Source organism: Ambystoma mexicanum, chromosome 5p (genome assembly GCF_040938575.1).
Source record: "Ambystoma mexicanum isolate Mex_15411 chromosome 5p, UKY_AmexF1_1, whole genome shotgun sequence".
In the NCBI taxonomy this organism is placed as follows: domain Eukaryota; kingdom Metazoa; phylum Chordata; class Amphibia; order Caudata; family Ambystomatidae; genus Ambystoma; species Ambystoma mexicanum.
The window spans coordinates 927530985-927544756 of NC_090930.1; the positions used below are offsets into that span (position 1 = coordinate 927530985).

General features: G+C 46.3%; 1 protein-coding gene across 3 annotated transcripts in view; it reads right to left on the reverse strand.

The window, feature by feature from the left end:
- LZTFL1 (leucine zipper transcription factor like 1) overlaps positions 1-13772 on the reverse strand; it is a 488680-nt gene that overhangs the window by 272624 nt on the left and 202284 nt on the right. For all 3 annotated transcript variants that reach the window (XM_069613360.1, XM_069613358.1, XM_069613359.1), the window contains exon 4: positions 11697-11754. In XM_069613360.1, coding sequence (XP_069469461.1) covers positions 11697-11754 — 58 coding nt within the window. The remainder of the gene's footprint in view (positions 1-11696; positions 11755-13772) is intronic.

Below are 13772 nucleotides of genomic sequence, written 5' to 3' on the forward strand. Positions count from 1 at the left end.
ACAGCGCCTTCAAGGTCTGCCACCACCCCAAGAAGGCGCACACAATCCTCACCTCGGCGCACAGACTGCCGGACAACCCTGCAGCCAGCAAGGCAGAGCTGCACCCACACCTGCAGCCATATGCACAGACACAGAACTGACACCTGCTGCCAGTGTGGAGCCACAGGGGGAAACCATCCCGGAGTCTACACCTTACCAAGGCCCACACACCCCAGGAAGCTGTCCAAGCCACTAGCGCCAAGCAACACCGGAGCCGGATGAGGACATCATGGCTCACCCAAATAAAGCCCTAGGTTAATGCAGAGCCCACCTCGCTGTCCGCGTAGTCCGTCACGCAATGTGGTGCTGCAAAGGCTGGACAACATGGAGAACAGACAGTGTGAGATGGAGGCCATTGGGCATACTCACTCCGACCACCTGCAGGCCAACAGGTAGAGTATCCAGGGGGCCACCCGCAGGGTTGTGCGTCAAATGGTGTGGACCAGGGCCGAGATGGGTGCCAACAGCACTACCCTGACACACTATGCACATGTCTGAGAGATGACAGAGGGTGACAGGCTCCGTCTCATCCACTTCCACAGCACCCACGGAGGGTGCACAGCAGGGCACGCCACAAAGACAGTCCCAGCACCTTCTTCTTGCAAAGTCACCAGGGGCAGGCGTGGGTGGGTTGGGGGGAGGAAATAGTGTCCTGGGGAGTTGGTGGGGCAGGGGGGATTGTGTCCTGGGGAGTTGGTGGGGCAGGGGGGATAGTCTGCTGGGCAGTTGGGGCTGGGAGGAGGGATAGTGTGCTGGATAGTTTTAGTGGTGGGAAGGGGTAGTGTGCTGGGGAACTGGGGGGAGGGGCATAGTCTGCTGGGGAGAGTGGGGTAGTGTGCTGGGAAGTCGGTGGTGGGAGGGGGGAGATAGTGTGCTGGGGAGCTGGTAGCAATAAATCTGTTAATTGTATCAAATCCATGTTGATTCACAATAGTGGGTCTCGCTCAGTGGTAAACGTCTTGTGCCATGTACATGTGCTAGAAAAGAATTGTCCATGAGGGCCTGGCGTGCAATTCTGTCGTCCCCGACATCCTCTGTTGATGCGTACTGCAGCTCCTGCATCAGGATCAGCATCTTCATCCCCTGGGAGTGGCAGGTCTACATCAGGGGCTAGCGGTACATTTTGCTGCATGCAGATATTGAGGAACATGCAACACAGTAGAACAAGTTACTTACCAACTACAACGTTCTTTCGATTGGATGTTCCTCCCACGCATTTCTCATCTATGAGATTCGTATCTCGCCAGCCAGCTTCGCTGCTTCGGACAAATAAAGATTCTCGGCAGAGGGCGCTGTGCACTAGGTCGTGGCATCGATGTCCCTCGACGGTCTCCGTAGCGTGTTGACGTCACCAGCAGTAGAAGTAGCTTGTGCCGTGCCCGTTGGCTTCAGTTCTGTTTTTTCCTATAAAATATTAATCATTCAGTCATGCCCCAGACTGTAAGCTCTTCATTGTACAGTGGGGAAGGACGGGAGGGGCGATTAGGAATACGTGGGAGAAACATCCATTCGGAAGAACGTTACAGTTGGTAAGTAACTTGTTCTTCGAATGAATTGTGTCCTCCCACGTATTACTCATCTATGATAGACTCCCATAGCAGTGGTTATTTAGGAGGTAGGAGTACTATTTCGTTTTATCCTGGATAGAATGAAGTACAGCTTTTGCAAACAATCCCTCATGGGACGAAGAGGCATCTAAGCAGTAATGCTTAACAAAAGTATGGATTGATGCCCATGTTGCAGCTGAACAGATAACTACAGGAACTCCCCGCTGAAGAGCCGCAGAGAAGTTGCCATACCCCTCGTGGAATGGGCACGAAGCCCTTCCGACGGGTCTTTCCCGGCTACCCTGTAACACTCCACAATAGCCGAAGTAATCCAGGGGGATATAGTTTGTTTTGTCACTGCTAATCCCAATTTATGACCAGTATAACCCATGAAACGTTGGTCATCCTGGCACAATGTTGACATTCTCGATATATAAAAACTCAGAGCCCTTTTTGGGTCCAGTCTGTGTAATTTCTCCTCTTTGCCTAAATGAGGAGGAGGGTAGAATGTTGGTAGTGTTATTTTCTGTGACAAGTGAAAGTCAGAAACTACTTTCGGTAAGAAAGAAGTTTGAACTCTAAGTACCGCCTTATCCTTGTGAAAAGAGGTTTACACGAGAGAGCTTGGAACTCACTAACCCTGCGGGCTGATGTTAAAGCTACAAGAAGGGCAGTTTTAAGTGTTAAGAGCCTTAAAGGACAGGAATGTAGAGGCTCAAACAGTATACAAGTCAGGAATTTCAACACAAAGATTTAAATCCCAAGCAAGGACATGAAATGGTTACTGGAGGGCACATTGGTGAGCCCCTTCAAAAATTGGATAATCAATGGAATTTTGAATTAGGAAACCTCTTCTGAGGAGCGCTTAAAAATAGAAAGCGCTGACAGGTATCCCTTTATTGTTCCAACCTGGAGCCCCAGATTGGCCAAATACAGCAGAAAAGTAAGCACCATATGAGTGCCACATTGAAAAGGGTTCACATTCTTATCCCTGGACCAGTTACTGAATTTATTCCAACGACTGATGCAGGGATTTCGTTGCTGGCCTTCTGGCCGAAAGCAAAATCTCCATTACGTCTTCCAGGAGGTCCCAATCCTTATATCTGAGCCTCTCAGAAACCATGCGCGAAGGTTGAGTGTCTTGACCTCTGGATGGAGAACCTGACCTTCCTCTTGCGAGAGAAGATCCTCTCTTTGTGAAAGACGTATTGGAGGGCAAATGGACATGTCCAGAAAGTCTGGGTAACACATTAACCTGGCCCAATCTGGGGCAATTGGGATCATGTGTTTGCCAAACTTTCTCAACCTCCCAATTACGCGAGGAATCACGGGGACCGGAGGAAACGCAGACAGAAGTGGAAACTCCCAGTCCACCACAAACACGTCTCCTAGAGCTACGCTCAGAGGAAATTCCCTTGAGCAGTACAGTTCGCACTTCCGGTTGGCACCGGTCGCGAACCGATCCACCTGCGGGGTTTCCCAAAGGGTGAAGATCTTTTGAAGAACTTCCTCAGCTAGTTCGTACTCGTGGGAGACTGCTCTGCCTGCTCAGAGCATCCGTTGCGGTGTTCTGCTCTCTGGCTAGGTGAACTGCTAACAGAGATTCCTTCTTATATTGCCCAGAACCAGAGCTGCATTGCCTCTCTGCACAGTGGTAGTGACCCTACGCCTCCTCTCTTGTTGAGGTACTACATGGCCACTGTGTTGTCTGTCATTATCAGGACATTCTTTCCCCGCACAGAGGGCAGGAAGTCCTTCAGCGCTAGTCTGATTACCCTCAGCTCCAAAAGGTTGATGTGTAGTTTGGACTCCGATGGAGACCAACAACCACTGATTGTCAGATCGTTGGTGTGGGCTCCCAACCCCAACCCATGAGTGAGGCGTCCGTCACTACTGTTATCTCTGGCCATGGCTGCCAAAAAGATTCCCCTTTGGAGATATTGTCGTTGCAAGCCCACCATAGGAGATCCTGAGCAACTCTGCTCGGAACTTGCAGAAGATCCGACATATTCCTTGAGAATTGGGACCACTGAGTTCTGAGAGCCCATTGAAGGGATCTCATCCTCAGGTCAGGCCTCTGGCATCAGAAAAATTCAAGATGCCATAAAATCGAGAAACCTCAGAAAATCGAAGGCCGGCAGATGCTGGGCATTCTGGAGCTTTGTTACCATCTGCAGAAAGTGATCAGCTCTCACCTCAGGAGGCAAGGCTTTCCCCGCAGAAGTATCCAGGACGGCTCTGATAAACTGAGTCTTTGGAATGGTACCATATGGGACTTCTTGTAATTGAGGGAGAAGCCCAGTCTGTGTAGGGAGTGGCAGGTGATTGAGAGATGTCCCTGAGCCTGTTCAGGGGAATGCGCCCTGATCAACCAATCGCCCAGGTAGGGCGAGATGTGAATCCCCCCCCTCTCCTGAGACTCGCTGCCACAACCGCCATCAGTTTGGTGAAAACGCTTGGGGCGGAGGTCAGCCCAAATGGCAGAACTCGAAACTGATAGTGAGAACCGCGAACCTCAGGTACTTTCTGTGCCTGAGATGGATTGGCACATGAAAGTAAGCCTCCTGAAGGTCCAATGATACCAACCAGTCTTGGAGTTGGAGAACCTGAAGGATCTGAGAAAGGGTTACCATCTTGAACCGGTCCTTCCTGAGGAACTTGTTCACGTTTCTTAAGTCCAAGATGGGTCTTTATCCTCCGTCGTCCTTTGGGATGAGAAAGTTAGGGGAGTACCAACCCTTGTTCCTCTCCGCTACAAGTACATGTTCTATTGCACCTTTCCCTAGCAGGGTTAAGATTTCCTGCAACAGGAGCGGAACTGGAATTTTGACAGAGTCGGTTCCAGGTGGATGGTTCTGAGGTCTTCTTAGGAAGGGAAGGCAGTAACCATGAGCTACAGTTTCCAGTGCCCAAGCATCTGCTGTAATGCACCGCCATTTGTTCAGATGCTCAGAGATTCTGCCTTCTTGGGTCTTGGGTTGTGTGACAAGATCTCAGAGCGATTTGGAGGCGGCGGCAGGAGCGGCTGAGGGTAAAGAAGCTGAGTTTGCACCTCTTCCTTGTCCACCACGAGGGACATTTCTTTTACCTGTCTGTGCGGCCTGTCCCCTTCCTCTACCAAATGAGGAGTAGTATTGAAAAGAACGACCTCTCCAGGAAGATGAGCCCGAATAAGGTTTTTGAGGCTGTCGCATAGAGGCGCTAAGTGACTTAGCTGCCGCCTTGAAGGTCTGCAGTTTCTCTAAGCTCTCATCAGCTTCACTGCCAAACAGCCTCCAGCCGTCGAAAGGCATGTTGAGTAGTCTGGCCTGAACATCCGGTGCAAACCCCGAATTCCTCAACCACGCAAATCTGCGCATTACTCTGCTCGCAGCCATGGATCTGCTGATGCTGTCGGCAGTATCCATTGCCTCCTTGCCATCTTTAACAATATTCAGAAAGCCTTCCCTTTCTTTGCCTTCTGGAATATGTTCAGCCGCCGCCGTAACACAATCCCACAAGGTATGGGTGAACCTGGCCAGGGTACAGGTAACATTTGCGGACTTAAGGGCCATACTCCCTGACCAAGCATCCACTTTTTTATCATCTCTATTGGGGGGGGATAGATGGATAGGCTGATTGCCTTGTGGAAGTTGCCGCTTGGACCACTAGACTCTCAGATGTAGGATGTTTACTAAGATAATCAGGGTCACAACTTGCTGGTCTATATTTCTTGGGGAAGTATTTTTTTTTTGGGGGATTTTTCTTTTTTTTAAACTTTATTTCCATTTTTGACAATAAAGAAAACATTACATATGTATGAACAGCAGATGTATCAGTAATACACTATCAAATAAATTTCATTAAAAGCTTCGATCAAAGAAAAAAAAAATCACATATCCGTTAAAGCCTATTCACATATAACAACCCCACATTCACAACCATAAAAACAACATAGAACAAAACACAAACATGCACCCCCACAAATAATTCTCGAGACTAGACACAACCTCCACAGACCCCATCAACCCAAACTTCCTTCACCCATAAAGATCATTGAAATTCCCCCATTGTTCATCATAACATGTTTCTTCGTGCAATCTATTGACTGCTGAACCAGATTCAGGAGCCTCCCAGTTTGCTACCACTGTTCTTTGAAGGGCCCTATGAAAAGGAAGAACTGGGTCCTTTTTGGGGTCCTGATAGGATGTCAGTCATATCATCTTGTTCAAAGGTTGGTGATGACCTACCCCAACCCATATAATCAGCAACCTCCTCGAAAATAGAGGACAGACTTTAAAAAGTCTGATCTCGGTAAAGGTGTATACCTTTTTTCTTCCTCTTGAATTTGCCTCGGGGGGATTTCAAAGAAATCTTCGAAGACGACTTCAATAACTGAGTCGATGTCTCCGTAGGCTTCGAAGCAATCGGCACTGATGGCGTCAATGAACTTGTCAAATGCTTCGACGGTTTATGCTTCTTAGCTGGTGTCGGAGAATCACTCTGTCAAGGAACCTTCGACGTGTTAACGTCGGATCGAGAATGTGGAATCTCCGTCTTACTACTGGTCTTAACCGAAGTTGTCTCTGACCTTCCTGCATCGTCCGAATGAGCGACCGGGGTCTGGCTCTTATGAGGCTTCTTTGAGTGGGTTGGGCCGCATTCTCAAAGACATTCATCATGTGCACTCTAAATTCTTCCCATTTTCTAGGGGCATCCAACCTGGTCAGACATCGTATCAACAAGAGGGAGACCTATGTCTCCTCTTCACCTTCTTGGAAGAAGATGAACGTCTCAACCTACTCCTGGAACGAGACCTCTTCGAGTGCTTGTGCCGATCCGAGTCTTCCAACTCACCAGACTTCCTATGCTTCTTAGAGGAGGCCTTTGAGAAGGCCTTTGAAGCTTGCCGCCCCACCACCAATTTACCTTTTCGTTCACAAAGAGCTTTCTCCGTCATCGGCTGACAGGAGCCACAGTCGCCGGTTCGATGGTCCGGACCCAAACTCCAAAGGCAGACTCGGTGAGGGTCTGTGATCGACATTTTAGAACCGCAGTCAATAAGGTGAATATGGTCGAAGAAGATGACATTTTCCTGAGGAAAATACAAAGCGCACCGTTAACTTGATTGCGAAGCTATCGGAAAAACGGAACTGAAGCCAACAGGTGCGGCACAATCTACTTATACTGCTGGTGATGTTGACGCGCTACAGAGACCACCGAGGGAGATAGATGCCACGACCTCGTGCACAGCGCCCTCTGCCGAGAATTTCTTTTTTTGAAGCAGTGAAGCTGGCGAGATACGAATACCATAGATGAGGAATACGTGGGAGGACACAATCCATTTGCAGCACAATTTGGCCAACATTTTCGGGGGCATACATCAGTGCAATCAAGGCAGCAGCAATTTGCCTTCAGTGAGCCAAAGGTACACTCAATGCATATGCAGGTCCCGCTGTGTAAGTGATTTTATGCTGTCTCTTGCAGTGTTTGGGGATCCCGCACAGGGCTCATAAGCCAAGGCAGCTGCGGATATTCGGAGTCACCTGCATGGGGAGAGACACAGCCATTAGACACTGGGTAACTTGGTGGGGGGGTGGACTTTTTACAGTATCATGGAAATGGACATCGTCCTGAGGTATATGCAGCATCAATCCGTGGAATGTGTCTGTCCTATGTCCATGCATAGTGTGTCACTTGTGTGATGCACAGTTTAAATTCACATGCGCCCAGTCCCCTACAAACTGCCGTTACGTACGGTGTCATGTGATGCTGACGTGGTGGTAGTCCTGTGTGGGTGTATTGCTCTGGGGCATGGGGCATCCTGGGTTGCCCATCGGCAATCTATATGCTTCTGGGTGCAGTGGTTAGCCATTGGGGGTAGGTGTACATGAGTGCATGTCAGACCTCGCAACAGCAACCCTGCCAGTACCACTATGTGGCACTTTTCTAGTAGTCATTGCTGTTTTTGCATGTTACATTCTGGTACCTGTAGGCATGTTGGTATTTACAAATCTGACTATGTGTACATGGGCACATCCATCATGTTGGGTGCAACATGAGCATGCACCCTGGCCTGTACTGTGGGGCTGGTATGGGAAGTGGACAGGTCAAACTCTTTCAAACATTTCTCATGCAATGCTTTGTGTTTGTGTTCATGTCCACAACCACCCCGCCTCCCCCTCCATTTGGTCAGGTGCTCTGCAGCGCATACATTCGGCCAGTTGTACTCGCCCACAATCCACGTCAGTTGTCCACGGTGCCTCTCCATGTATCCTGGTAGTGTGCTGTTCCGCAGCATCATGAAATCATGGGTGGAACTTGGGTAGCAGGCACAGCAGTGGTGATGATGAGGTCGAGGTCACCTGCACATTGAGGGAGTGGTAGTGTATGTAGTTTCTGTACGCTGCTTCGTGGGCCAGGGATGCCAACACCACCATATGGGTACGGGCCAGGGATGCCAACACCACCATATGGGTGCGGGCCAGGGATGCCATCACATTTGGCATGTGTGCTATGGCATAGAACCGTGCCTTCATGGCATTCACCTGGGCTGGGGTGGTGGGCAGTGTGATGTTGCACATGATGCAGGAGGGCATCCAACACTTGGCCCAACACTGCACAGAAAGTGGGCAGTGCCATGCCATGCATCATGGCCACGGAATGCTGGAAGGTGCCCGTACCTAGAAATTGTAGTACTGACAATAGCATCAGCACTGGGGGCACTGCTGTATGGGTGTTAATCATGCTCCCTATGCAACCCAAGATTGTTGCGAGCAGCTCTGTGATGGTCTCCCTGTTTGGGCAGTACAGGCCTGTCCCTGGGTTGTGGTCCTCCTCTCCCCTCCACACCACCCCCCACCGTGCCCTGGCCCTGTGCCCTGGCCTGCTCCTCTCTGTTTCTCTGCTTCTCTGCTTCCAGGCACAACATGAGCAACTGCCTAGCCCAGCTCACAGTGGCCAATGGCAGCATGATGTGGAAAACAGTGTTTGAGGTAGGGGTGTGCCATTTGTAGCCCACTGGGATGTACTGGGATCACCTGTGGCTCAATTTCAGGCACCTGTGTTCACCTGGAAGCTGTAGGTAACTGCACTGTGTTTTTGGCGGTATAAGCGCCAGTTTTTGGTGCCAATAGCGCTGGACATGGACTTGTGATGTGGCTGTGGCAGTATTTGCGTCAGTTTGTGATCCGGTAGACAGTATTGTCGGCGCTAATTCCGTTATAGCCACTTTTATAGGTTACTGTCAGACCTGATATGAGGCACAAAGTCTTTTGGCAAAGTCTTACCTTTAGGGCCACACACTCTCGGCATGGATGCTTGACCATTTCACGGTTGTCTGCTCTTTGGGATAAAGCCAGCAATGGGACTGCTTCTGGTGCTCTATTTCTGAGCACACGAAAGAGGCAAAGGTTTCACAAACTGGGTAGCAAGCAGGACCTTCAAAGTCCCAGGACACTCACCTGCTTGACTGAATGAGACAGCTCCAGGGCATACCCAAGACACAGCACTCCGAACTTCTTACCACTAGGTTTAACTCAAAGATTAAAGGACTTGTTTGCATTTCAACCTCAGGGAAGGAACAACAACATGGAGGAACGACGGTCCACCAGAGAAAAAAGATATTCTACTCTGGCAGGCAAGAAAGTAGGTCCTCACTGCACAACTGCTAGACCACGGTTTTCCAAAAGGTAGAAGAACTTCCGACTACTCGTTTACAGGCAGGTGAGCAACTTTATATGGAATCGGAATGAGGTGGGGGTAGTACACTTACCGTACAGATTACGCAATACACATTAAAACAAGGGCTTAGTTCAATGCAAAGATACGTTAATTAGAATGTCTTTGGCAAATTGAGGGAAAACTCCCAGAAACAAAATGTCACTCGCTTATGCATTATAAAAAAATAATTAAAAAAAAGAGAGCAGATTCCCTTGCACTTCACTGCTATATGTATTTAGTCGAATCTGCAATTGATATGGCAAAATTTGACTGTTATTTAATGTCTGTTAGTGAAATCCGCAGTGGTTTATCTCCTTTCCTCCAACACCCGATATCTTAATATTCGTCTAGGTCTACCCGCCTACAGTTTAGATTTTTAGGTTAATAAGTTGGGTCCGACATGCCTCGGTATATTCAGTCTTTTTATTTTGTTCCAAACGGTTACAAACTTTCTTTTTTTTTTACATTACAATTCTAATTATCCAAACAGCATTTTCAAATTAACTAAATGCATCTTTACATTGGCCCCAGCACTCTAACATAATGACAGATATGGAGGATTCTGGGCTATATTCTCATCGTCTTTCGGCTCCGGTTTTGCATTAATATATAGATTAGCCTTCTTTGATATCCTAATTTTTCAAAACGACTATGAAAGAAATGCACAGTCCCACATTAATGCATGTGGTTTATATCCATTTGTTAGTAATCATTTATTTAGTTGCACACAAGTGTGCAACCGTTATATTTGTTTCAACTGCTTTCTGTAGTTAAAGTCAAGTGACCCTGTTACTCGATTAGATATTTTATTTAGTGTACTAATCCTTAATTCCAAAGTACAAACGATGAGCCCTCTTATTGTATTAACCCAAAATCCCAAATTACAAACATCGAACCTACCTGTTTCACGCTTTATAGCAACCACTGAGGCTCATATTTAGTGGACAATATCATCTAAGAAAACTAAAGCAAAAAAAAAAGAAAAAAAAAATAAAGGAAACCCAACGGTAAAGGACAATGGCGTAGTTGATTTGCTACATTTGGATGGTGTGGTACCCATTCATATGTATTTAAATGATTACCCTTGTCTGGTAACCGTGAGATTAATGAAGTGAAGCGAAAGGGGTTTCAGCTCTACAATATCTGTGCAAATGAATTTGAAAGAACATTTGCTGTCCAATTTCGGTTGTAAATAGTAACTTTTTGTATAATCAATAATGGTCATGTGCAGTGAAGTGGAGGGACATCAAATATTTTCCCTGAGTGATTTCAAACCAATATGGGGTAAATAGGTAGGCACCAACACCTCTCTTACAAATTGTTTTTGAATGGGCTAAAAAGGTGCATTATATAGACCAAATAAAAAAAAAGTTGTTCAAAAGCTATATAGACTTTAAAATCTACTCTGTAGGGGAACACATGAAAACACTAATAGCGGTCAGGTGCCCAACAGTACACCAGAGCATTTTGGATCACATTTTCATGTCAGCTGTGCACAAAGGAAACGCATGTCTCAATATATGGCAGCATAGCCCAATGAAACAAAGGTTTATGCTGCCTCTGCCCAAAACAGATTATGATGCCTATTACCAAAATATGCCAGTGTGTCACTCCTTTCATGCTGCCAGCCCAGTGTGCAACAATATACATGATCAAAGCCCTATAGAAAGGTTTCATGCTGGCCATGCCCAATATAGGACAGTATTGCGCCACTGCAAAATCTCTTCATGCTGGCTGTGCCTAGTATGCCAGAATCACTACTGTAAAACACATTTTGTATGTTCCTAGCTATGCCCAACAGTATATGCAAAGCAATGAAAATTAAAAATGTATTTTCAGAGTGATATTTTCCAGCCCACTCCTATACCCCCACTCACCTCCTCCCAACTCTAAGTGTGAAACCGTAGCTACTGACCTCAAGTGAACCCCATCAATCATGGTCTAAGAAAAAGAAAACTCATTTAAGACATTTTACCCGAATTCCCGATTGACCTGCAAGCCATTCTTCAAGAAATCAATTGAAATTTTAAGCGATTATACTCAGATTTAGTTAAGCCCATCAACCTACTTCAGTTTGACCACATGCTTTATCATGCTATAAACGTATGTATAAGGCATTTAATTCTATTTAATGTAATCCTTTCACTTTCAACATTTCATAAATTTAAACGTTCAAAAATATGACGTATTATATGCCAGTTATTTTAATTGATGAGTTTAGAATGTACTTAATGAGTTATTTTGCAGTCGCCTGGAAAGTCATGGTCCCTACTCATTCAATAAAAAGTGGCATATTACATAGCTCAACTGTGTACAGTAAGAAAGAGAAATTAATTGTTGCAATTCCCTAGGCAGGACCATTTAAAATGACAATATGATCATAGTGGAAAACAAAATACATAAATATACCTTGTTTGACGATTTAAACTCTGACTTTTCAAATTCTGCAACTTGTTCTAATAATTCCCTACAGGAGGAAATAAGGAGAATATTGTCAGCAGATCAACAAATCACAGGAACCAATTTGGAAACATGTTTTTTCATGATATATAAAACTGCAATTCATATATATTAAAGTACATGTGAGCTTTATCAACAGGTCCAATAAAGGGATTGAAGTAGGGTTAATACATCATACTACATGAGATCAACCTAGCAGTCTTTAAAACCTATACAATGGACACCAACATCACCTTCAGTTAATTGGTTAACCCTTTTCACTGTTTTCTTACTGGTGTATAGTATGTCCTCCAGAGCTGAATCCACATCACCCTCATTCATCTCATCAGACGATCCTTCAGCGACCCAAAGCCCACTTACTGGCTAGCAGATGATCAGTTACATCATAAGTGGCGAGTTAGATTAATACATGTCAAAAAGTGTGCTGTATAGCGCACAGCTGCCATTGGTAAGACTGCAGTTCTATAGAGTGAAGTGGTATACTAAAAAGTCTACTGTACCAGAACAAAGAAAAAGTAAATGGGTTCAATTCGATTTTATTCCTGTGTTTCTCTATGGTCGCCCAAAATGTGGCATTGTAAGTGTTTATGGCACAGTTTTGTATTTAGAGCTCACATCAGACATACAGAACACCACACTGCTATCTGGATTTAGTTCAAGGAGATATAAGCATTCTTAAAGTATTGGAGCCTACAATACAATCAAAACCTTTATAGACAATTCAGAAAGAGTAATTCGAAAAGGCCCCAAAACTGAATATGTTCAGGACTCCCTTACAACAGTAATTTGACATTCCAAAATATATACTGACTAGTTGATGAGGCTCTTTATCCATTACCACCCTGGGAGAAGGCCTTGACAGTCAGGGTTCCAGGAATGCAGGCAGAATGTCCCAGTAGCAGCCTGTGTTCGCTCCCGAGCTCCTGTACCTCTCTCCACCAAGGGTCCACCATGTTGACTCCAGGTAATTGCCCGACAGACAAACAAATTACTTACTTCTCAGTAATGTTCTTTCTGATGGCTGTTCCTCCTATGAATTCCTTAACAATGATAATTCTATCCCCAGCACAGTTATCTGAAACTTTTCCGCTGCCAGGGGGTGCAGCACAGCTCTGTCGGCTCCATCCGATGCCTCTCCATGCCCGCGCCGAACAGGATGTCGGTCCGGTATATATTGAAGCGCCACGCTCTGTGACATCAGTTCCACCCTTTTTCCCTAGCACTTTGACGCTGAGGGACCATAGAACCAATGGTGTACTAGCTTTCTGCCAAGAGGGGCAGGTGTGCGTGCAAGAACGATGAAGATGTGTGTCTGGAACATCCATCAGAAGAAAATGACAGAGGTAAGTAATTTGTTCTTGTAATGGATTCTTTCCTCCCACGGATTTCACATCTATGATGGACTACCAAAGCAATATGTAAATCTACCATATCAGGCATCCAGGCCCACAAGGGAATCCAAGCAGTAATGCTTTGCAAATGTGTGCAAAGACGTCCATGCTGCAGCCTGGCAGATGTCCAGGACAGGGACCCCCCCTCTGCAGGGCAGATGCTGCACCCACTCCTTTCGTAGAATGGGCTCGGAGACCCTCAGGCACATCCTTTCCAGCCAGATCATAGCATTATGAAATGCTGTCAATTATCCACCTTGACAGGGTATGCTTGGCGACAGCCCTGCCAGCACAAGCACCTGTGTAACCAACAGAAAAGCTGGTTATCTTTCCTAGTCTCTAGTCCGAGGGATGCAGAACTTAAGGGCCTGCATCAGGTCCAGGCGATGGAATCGATCCTCTGACTTGGAAGGGTGAGGCAGAGAAGAGAAGAAAAAAAATAAAAATAAATAAAAATAAAAAAACACAGGAAGATGCATCTTCTGATAGAGATGGAAATCCAAGACCACTTTCGGCAGAAAGGAAGCTCTCACTCTCAAGTCATCTTCTATATAGAAAAAAAAACAAACAGGGAGGTAAAACAGACATCCCCTGGAGCTCATTTTCCGATTTTGCGGAAGCGATGGCAACCAGG